At 37.8% G+C, this 9,507-nt stretch overlaps 2 protein-coding genes across 2 annotated transcripts; both read left to right on the top strand.

The window, feature by feature from the left end:
- Positions 1–1,925: 1,925 nt before the first annotated feature.
- Positions 1,926–6,329, top strand: MONOS_3761 (putative Surp module; the record flags this gene model as incomplete). The annotated part of the gene is made up of 2 exons (XM_067873782.1): positions 1,926–2,100; positions 2,152–6,329. 2 exons carry the CDS (start codon positions 1,926–1,928, stop codon positions 6,207–6,209), a joined length of 4,233 nt encoding a protein of 1,410 aa, XP_067719639.1. The 3' UTR covers positions 6,210–6,329.
- Positions 6,330–6,347: 18 nt separating this feature from the next.
- MONOS_3760 (putative lysophospholipase III) lies at positions 6,348–8,356 on the top strand. Its single transcript, XM_067873781.1, has 5 exons — positions 6,348–6,688; positions 6,744–6,857; positions 6,907–7,036; positions 7,114–7,647; positions 7,837–8,356. Exons 1-5 carry the CDS (start codon positions 6,353–6,355, stop codon positions 7,959–7,961), a joined length of 1,239 nt encoding a protein of 412 aa, XP_067719638.1. The 5' UTR covers positions 6,348–6,352; the 3' UTR covers positions 7,962–8,356.
- The last annotated feature ends 1,151 nt before the right edge of the window (positions 8,357–9,507 follow it).

Below are 9,507 nucleotides of genomic sequence, written 5' to 3'. Positions count from 1 at the left end.
ATTCTTGAATGAAGAACGGAATCGAAAGGTGCAATGACAGAGGACCCTCGGCATGCAACTGTGCAAGATGCAACTGAAAGACAAGAATTCTCATGTCCCTGAATAATACTTCTTTCCACTGGCTGAAGAAGTTCAACTGATCCTAACTCTATTGAAGAATTGACAATGTGGCAGCAAAACAACACACGGCTAAAACATAACAATTATCTGCATTTTCCACACAAGCATAAATCCATACGATAGATAGTCATTGTGAAATTGTGCCTCGAAAGAATCAGCTAACTCATTGGCGAAAAAAGTTTGAATGAATATTGTCAGCCCCAAAATATTCATAACGATGTGTGCCATTCTGCTGCTTGACTGCAAAGTTTTATTCATCCAAATAAATACAGTTCAACGATAATTCAAAAAGAAATTCTAATACGAAAAGAGCAAACAAACTTTGTTTCTGATTGCCTTTTATCTGGAAAAATTGTCTTTCAGAGAACAAGGAGCAAGTTAGAAATATTAGTAAATTACTGTAATTAAGAAATATTTATTATGGCTGAAAGCAGAGTTTTTCTTATTGACTTGCATTAATAAAGAAATTTCCTTGCTAATGCATCCAAATTCGGAATCTTCACTTTTATTTTTTGTTGAAATAAACATCCACTGAAGCATTGAAGGAAGGCATGACAGATGACTGATGTCAGCATGCAGAGTTTTTCTTGAATGTCTCCTATCAATATTTCACAATCATGTCTCCTTGAAGTCAATTTGCTCTTACTCTCCGAATGAAAAAAGGAGCTTCTTCTTTTCATGTTTGATGTTTCCTTTTCCAGCTCTTTTCCGTCACGACTTGGATCATCACCAGATTTTTCTCGTGTAATGTTTTTTCCCAAATTCTTATCATTAACTTTCTATCCTTTTCTTTTTTTTTCAACAATTCTCTTAATTTTCAAATCTTTGAAGGCAATTTTCCCATTTCCTATTTTGTTTCGTGGATTATTTTGCTTTGGGGAAAAAATGTTTATAAACTCATCTGGCAGTTTATCTAACAACTTTTAAAATCTGGTACTGATTCCTCACTTTTCGTTTGAGCAAAGAAAGCTATCAATCAAAAGATATAAAGCAACTGACATTTGCATCAATAGCATTTCACGCCTTTAAAAAACTCGCAGCGCTCTCTTGGTAATCTGTTGGGCACGAATCATTGTCAAAACGTTGTGCTCTTTCCATTTATTTGGTGAGCTTCCTTTTCAACTTTGTCAAGCCGTTCCTCATCAAAATTCACAAAGTTTCAATCTTCTTCTCCGACTCCAACTTGTTTGGCTTCTCTTTCTCCACTGACCGTTGCTATCCAAATATTTTATGCACTCCGAGCAGGCCATTCGGCAGATACTTATTTCTCGCAGCGAATAAGCCCGAGCTTCCAACAAATGGAGTGTGGAATCAAGTTCGGCGCATCTTCCCCGAAATTCAGAATGCATGCGTGTATTGCATCGCTCTTTGCAGTTGCCTCAGAACGGCAAAGCTTAACTGGCAAGAACAATGAAGAAAATAAAAAGCAGGATTTTTAATAATTTGGAAAATATGGAATTTTTTTTCCACACCAACAATTATGATCGGGTTTCAAATAATGAAGTTTCCAGATAAACTGATGGATTTTCAATTGTCAATTACGTAATGAATGCTTGAGAAATGGAAATTGAGGTTGAACATGAATTTGCTTTCATGTATTTTCGGTAAAAGAGGAAAAATAATATGGCAATAGGCCATCCATGTTAATTGGGTTGTTCAAACAATTCACAGAAATAGATAGCTACCGATTCGCCCAGCGTCCAAATCGTGATTATCATTCAGAAAATTTTAATTTATTTTTTTGCAACCATTATAAACGATATTTTGCTGGAAAGAATGTTTTGGACCCTCGGGCTGATTGCTGCATGCAATATGCATCCTTTGCGCAAAAAGACAGTGAAAAATCTATTTCCTGCGCATATGAAGGGGGAGAGATGATGTATTCTTCGCTTCAAAATCAATATCTTTCTCCATATATTTATCCCCAATTGTCTTATTTGCCTGGGTATTATTTTCCTGTAGCGGAAAATAACCCGTTTGGTATGTATTTTTTTGTGATTTTTAGAAGAATTTATATCTTTTCTTTTCAAGATGGGTGTTTTTATCAATATTGTTCTCTATCAAATACGCCGTATCAAAATGCATATGGCAACGATGGACTTTCAGCTGGCCAGTCGCATGACGGGTGGCATATGCCTGTTGCGCAAGCGACATATTTTCAGCTTCCTCCTTTGACGACTCCTTCGCATGATGATCCCAATAAAAAAAGTGAGTTAACGAATAAAGAAAGCAAGGAACCGGCAAATCCATTTCGGCTCCGCCTTTTCTCAAGTCGGTTATTTGAGAATTTGCATTCAGCAGGATATAAAGGCATTTCGTTCGATGGGTCAGATGCTTTTTCAAAAGAATTTGTTGATTTGTCAAAAGAAAGAAAAAAGACGATTTGGGTTGGAGGACTGCCAAAAGAATTGGAAGAAAAAAAATTGTACCAATTTTTTTCGAAATTTGGAGCAGTTGAATCTATTCGAATTATTCGAGGAAAATGCTGTGCATTTGTGAATTTTTTAAGGGAGCTGGATTGCAGGAAAGCGATAGACAGCATAAAGCGCGGGAGCAATCCGAAGCACGAAGAAAGCATCCGAGTTGCTGAAGACTGTGGCTTTTACGCTGACGACAGTCTGTTTGAAGAGACTGCGACGCTTCTGACTTCAAAGCCAAGCACCACAAAGCTGCATTGCCTTAGCCAGCCAAGCTCTTCTGCAGATTCTTCACGAGAAAGCGCAGCCACAGAAGAGACGCTGCAAAAAAGCGTAAATAGCTCTGTTGGCTGCCTTCAAGGAAAGCGTGGCGCGAATCAGATTGGGAATGATTCATTGTGTGGTGATGGCTTCGCCATTCAGAAAGAGCAAGCAGCAGCAGAACCAGCAGCAGCAACAGCCAAAGCAGAGCCACCGGAAAATAGCGAATTTGGCATCAGGCACACACCTCGGCTGGAGGGCACTCGATCGGCAGAAGCTGCGCTCTCTGCTTTGGCGGAGAAGGACGAAGTTGCTGCAAAGAGTTCTGATTTTGCTGCTGAACAGAACAAACTCCAATGTCAGACAGCAGAAGCTTCCACTGAAAATTCGGCAAACACTCCAGCCGTTTCAATTTCTTCGCAATCATCATTTCATTTGCACTGTTCATCGACATCTTCATCGTCGTCTTCATCATCAACTTCTTCTTCTTTGCCTTCTTCTTCTTCTTCTTGCCTTGAGGAATCCTCTTCATCCGCAGCCTCTATATCCAGCGACATTCCATCAAAAAGCACAGCAGATAGTTCAGAGTACGTACAGAGCTCTTCTTCGGGTGTACTGTCGTCAGAGCCAGACTCCATCGACACGTTCCGCTTTGCGATCGGAGGGTTCTCTCTTCTGTGCAGCTACGGGCGGATCAGCGAGGCGGAGGCGGTGCTGCGCTCTGGAGTGTTCCCTGAGGCTGTGGTTGAGGCGGAGTGGGAAGCGGGGGAGGCGCAGCGCACGCTGTGGATCCGCAACTTCCCCGCTGGCACGGGAGAGCGGGATGTGCGGCAGCTGTTTGGGGAGTTTGGGCCGCTGGATTATGTGGCGGTGAATCAGAAGAAGCGATATGCGTTTGTAGCGTTCTTCACGACAGAGGAGGCAGTCTGTGCAAAGCTGACAGTGGAGGCAGCACTGAAGGAAATGAAAGAGATGAAAGGAAATAAGGAAAAGGAAGGGATCGGGGAAGGGGAAGAGAAGGAAAAGGAAATTGAAAAAGGCAAACAAGAAATAGAAAAACAGTGCTGTATGCATATTGGATATGCGAAAAAGAATATTCCGTTGTATCACCATAGTAACAACTCAGCAAGAAAGAAGAAAAAAATGAACAAAGATAAAAATGAGGAAAAGGATGAAAAGGAAGACAACCAAAATCACCCAACGAACGAAGAAATCTTTTCATTGAATCAGAACAAGAACGCTATTTTTCCTGCAGCTCCTCCGGAAAATGTTGATTTGGAGCACGTGATTGAAAAGATGGCGATGTATGTTGTGGTGAAAGGGAAAGGGTTTGAAACAAAGATGCGGGAAGAGAAGAAGCAGTTCCCGTTGTTCAGTTTCCTGCGCGAAGGTGGAGAAGGGAACGAGTACTACAAATGGCGTGTTTTCTGTGCACTGAACGGGATTTCGGAGGAAGAAAGCGGCAAAAGAGTGATCCGATATGCACAGGGGAAGAGATGGGATGTTCCTGAGTGCTTCCTCAGCGCCAGACACCCAATAATAAGCAAAATTGTTCATCCAGATGAGGAGGAAGAAAAATGTGCTGATGGAAAGGGAGAGGCAGAAAAGGGAATAAGAACACAAAATGATGGTGATTGCAATCGCAAACAGTCGAATTTGAAGATTTGTGATTCATCATCTTCATCAACGTATTCTTCTTCTTCTTCTTCGGTGAAAACAGCGCTTTCTGCGTTGTGCTATTCACCGAATTCATCTCCTATAATTTCGACACATTCAAAACAACCTAATCATTCTTCTTCATCGAATTCTTCTTTTTTTTCTTCAACTTCTTCAACTTCTTCAACTTCTTCAACTTCTTCAACTTCTTCAACTTCTTCAAAATTCCTGACTTTCTTCAATCAATCTCCTGGTCATTCATCATCCTCTGCCTCTGCCCCAACATCTCCTTTATCTTCCATCCTCTCCATCTTTTCATCCGTCCCTCTTCTTTCTCAGTGGCTGTGTGAGTTAGAACTTGCTGTGTGTGGATCTGATGCCTGTGCCAGTGCTTTAGAGTGGTGTGTGACACACTCCACTGATTCCTCCTCGCTGCAGTGCTTCACCTGGCTTCTGTGTGTTGTTTGGTGCTGCTATCCTCCCTTAGGCGAAGAGAGGAATGCTCTGTGTGTCCTGTTGGTTGGTATGTTTGTGAGGATGGCTGGAGAACGAGGGATCATTTTTCCATATCTTTGTTGGTTGTTCCATTGCATCTATCAGGAAACTCCAAGAAGAGAGGAGAGGGTGTTTGTGGAGGATGTGATAGATACGTTGTGGAGGGAAGGTATTTTGAATGAGGATCAAAAAAACGAGCTCAAAGCGATGGTGAGGATGAAAGAGAAGCCTGGCTGGTTGCTTGAGGCTGAGAAATGGCTGAGAAGAAGTGAGGGTGCTGATTGCTTGCTGTTTGAGTCTTCACCATTCAAGGCGGCATTTATGGAAGAAAGTCTTCTGGGCACTGATTATGGAGGCTCGCTGGCTGACTCACCGATTCATTCACCTTCTCGCTCACCTTCATTTTCTTCTTATCCCAATTCTTCCTCTTCTTCTTCTTCTGCAACCAAACTTGATTCATTCTCTATCCCCAAAGCGAGAACATTGCGCTCTTTGAATTCTGAATATTCAAAAGGCAGTGGCTCTTTTGGCCTTTTCCAGCCGTTCTTTTCTTCCTCTCCTCGCATGCCAAGCAACTTGCCTTCAAACATGCAGTCTCCTGTTTCATCTTCATTGCAGCCTTCTTCTGTTCCACACTCCTCTCGCTCTTATTCGCGTTCTATCTCTCCGCGCAACCCTACTTCCAATCATCAGAGTTGCTGTGTGAATGCTTATTCTTTGCCTTCTCCGACTTTTGCTACCACTGCTGTTCCGGCTCAATTTTCGTCTCGCTTTTCTGCTTCTTCAGCTTCTTCGTTTTCTTCTTCACCTCCTCCTCCCCCTCCTCCTGCACTACCCCAACCTTCTCTTCAACTTTCTTCTTCTCTTTCTTCCTCGTTCTCTCCAATTCAGTCTCCTCAATCATTCATTCCTTCTTCCCCAAATCTTGGATTCAATGTTTCTTCTCCTCAATTTTCTCCTCATTTTCCCACCTCTCCTTCTTTCCAGCCATATCGTTCTCCTCCTCCTCATCTTCATCCGCCTTTCTCTCCTCTATCACCTGTGCCTTCCTCTCCATATCAGAATCAAGGTGCTCTTCTTCCCTTCAATTCATATAAGCCACATTTCCAGCACTGCAACAGCCGTCCCCATTCAATGCCCTGCTCTCCTGTATCAGCTAGTTACAGCCAACCTTTCACAACAAAAAGCAAACAAAAAGGATTTTCAAAAAAAATTGGAAATATTTCGAAAAATACAGAAATCAGAGCATCTGAAGAGTAGAATTCGAAATATTTTTTGTTTTTGTACAAACAGTTATATATATAAGATATTTTATCAAACATTTACCATTTCTGGTCACATTTTTTATATTTTAAATATTGATTTGATCGATTGATCAAATTGCATAAATTTATTTTTCTCGAATGTGGGTGTGTATTTGTTTGACATTTCTCTCAGCGTTTGCAGCTGATGAATTTGAAGAGCTTGAAGATGAAGAAGAAATGTTTATTGATGAAATAGAGAGGCGTCAAGAACTTGATCCAGTTGTTCTTGTTCCAGGTCTTGCTGGAAGTCACTTGGAATATAGAAATAAAACGGGAACAAAATGGTCAACGTTATGGCTTGATTTCGCAAGAACATTGCCAGGACTTTTGCCAAAATATATAAAAGATATTAAAACTCATTACGATCCTGTTAATGAGACATTCTTATCAGCAAATCATATTGAGGTTCGCCCAGTGGATTTTGGTGGAGTTAAGGTTTGAAAGGATAGTGCATATGTTGAAAATTATTTGTTTGCTTTTTATTTAACAGGGAATTAAATATCTTGACCCTGTTGTGAAAACTGTTACAAGAATGTTTAATACAATTGTCAAAGCGTTTAAAAAAGCTGGATATCAAACTGGAAAGAATTTATTTGGCGCACCTGTGTGTATAGGCATTTTGTTATAGTTTTATATTTTGTTTTTAATTTCAGTATGATTGGAGAATTGCTCATCCAAAAACATGTATGGAAAATGGAATGTTTGCAAACTTTAAAGATCTTGTGGAAAAAGCATCAAACCTCAATAACGGAAAAAAGGTTCATTTAATAGGACACAGTTGCGGTACTGCTTTTGTTGTTATGTTGCTTTTTATCATTTAATCATTTTAATTTTTGAAATAAACAACTAATAATTTGTAGGGTGCATCTTTATACACACTTTCATGACTCGTTATGTGACACAAGATTGGGTTGACCAATATGTTGCATCGTTCATATCTATCAGCGGGCCATATGGCGGAGCAACCGAAGCATTTGCGCATCTTGCCTCACCTCACAAATGGTCGATTCCAACAGTCGGCGCCAAAGCTACCCACGAAATGGCGAAGGAATTTGGTTCCATTTTCTGGATGCTGCCGAACAAGAACGCGTATGCTGACGACACGATTATTGCGACAATTCCCAGCATCGGAGAGACGATTACTCTTCGGAACATGTCTCATGTGTTTACGTCGACAAACAGATATTTGGCAGATGAAGCCCTGGCGATGACTCAACGGTACATCGACAGGCCAATCAAAGCACCTCATGTGCCTGTGCATTTTATAATTGGAAGAGGGAAAAAGACGACAAAGGCGATGCAGTATGAAGGAGCGCCTGATTCCTGGTGGCATAAACAGGGAAAGAATATCATTGGAGACGGCGATGGAACTGTGCCAATTGAGTCACTGAGATGTATGAATTGTGACATTGTTTGAATGCCTTGAAAAAAAAAATATTTGATTTTATTGATAATTTTGATAAAAAAATTTTTTTGTTTCAATGGAAAAAAAATTTTTTTTCTGTTAATATAATTTTTTTGTGTGTTTTATATATTTTATGTTTAATTTCAACATTCAAATGGAATTATTATTGTTTAATTAGGTGCCTTGAAATGGAAAGACGAGCAACATGAAGAAATAACTTTGTTAGAGTTGAAGTATTCACATACTGGCATTCTTCACAAGAAGGAAAGCATTAATCATATGCTGTCGATCATCTCAAGATAATACATAAAGTGCAATTGAGTAAATGTTGATTTAAAACTATATAGGAATAATTATTTTCTTTCTTTTCTTTCTTTCTTTATTTATTTTTCCTTTACTGTGGAACAATAACCTGTTTAAAGCGGTCATTTGTGTTGCGGGGTTGCAGCCAAGTTGCTGTTTTAAATACTCACTCACTTATTTTCAAATACTTCCGGTGAGGAAGCATAATTATTTTTTGTTATTTTTTTTTTTTTTTTGTTATTGTAAGCTATCTTCGAATTGAAGTTCATTTTTCCATTTTGATTTTTAAATTTTGATTTTATTCCATTTTTGAATGTACTTTCTACTATTTCTGAAATGTTAGAGCTGTTTGTTTTTTAATTGGTAATATGAAAAGACATGAGTTTTCATTTGGAGTTTTTAAACTTTTTCATAACTATTTTTTCTTTTTAAACATCGAAAATCATTCAAATTCAGAACAGAAAATTCAATTTGGAAAAAAATGTTTGGATTGAACTGTTAAGCTTTGCTGGATTGAAAGTTTTGACCATTTCTGGTTATCGTCATGTTAAAAATATATATATAATTGTTCAAGAAATGATTTTTTGATTTATTGCTTTATGACTATTTTCAAAAAGTTCTTCAATATATTCTTTTTATATAGAATTTGAATTTTTATCAAAATATCCATTAACAGCTAAAATCGGATAAAATCACATCGATTTTTGTGCAACTTATTGTTTTAATATCCAATTGTGATTATAAACGATGTGACTTTTCGTATAAAATAGAAAAAAAAAATTTGAAAAGAATGAATTTGTATTTATTTTTGTGTTTTTGTCTTAATGAGGCAAAATATTTTGCTTTTGCCATTTTCATAGAAAATATATGAACTTTTCATTGACTTTTTTTATATCAAGGAACACAACAAAAAATGGACCCATTTTTTGACATTCGCAAAATGTTGGAAAACTTTATGATTCGATTTCAACGATGCCTGTTTGCGGATATTAAAATCATTTTTTTTTTGAAATCTGAGAAAGTGAAATAAAGATATAAGTGAAGCAATTTTTCTGTGCATTGTGCAAAAAAAGCTTGAAAGTCCGTATTTTTTTTCCAAATAATGATAAACACATATGGGTCGTTTATTTTGAAAAATCGCTTATGTTCATTGTTTTAATCAAAAAATGGAACCTCGTTTGATAATTTTTACAATTAATCTTTAATGCTTTATCACTTTTCAAATTGTTTTTTATTCGAACCTATTTCATTACAGAATAAGAACATAGAAGAGTAATGAAATGAAAAAATTTCCAGGATTTGTCTTATTACGTTTTTTTCGATTCAACTCAATTTTAAAAGTTTTTTGACTATTGAAAAAGAAAAACCCAAGTCAGAGATTATTTTTGAAATCATGTTTTTTCTAATAAAAATTTTGGTTCAAAAATTTGTTTCGAATAATAACAAATGAACAATGCAAAGTGAAAAGGCTTATTGAAGACATTTTCATCTATTATTTTCTTAAAAGCATTTGATTCAAAAATAATAAACATGCTTCTATTTTTTT

Source organism: Monocercomonoides exilis (assembly GCF_001643675.1).
Source record: "Monocercomonoides exilis strain PA203 chromosome Unknown scaffold60-472593, whole genome shotgun sequence".
In the NCBI taxonomy this organism is placed as follows: Eukaryota; Preaxostyla; order Oxymonadida; family Polymastigidae; genus Monocercomonoides; species Monocercomonoides exilis.
The sequence above is the reverse complement of the archived record's forward strand: the minus strand, read 5'-3'. Positions and strand labels throughout refer to the sequence as shown.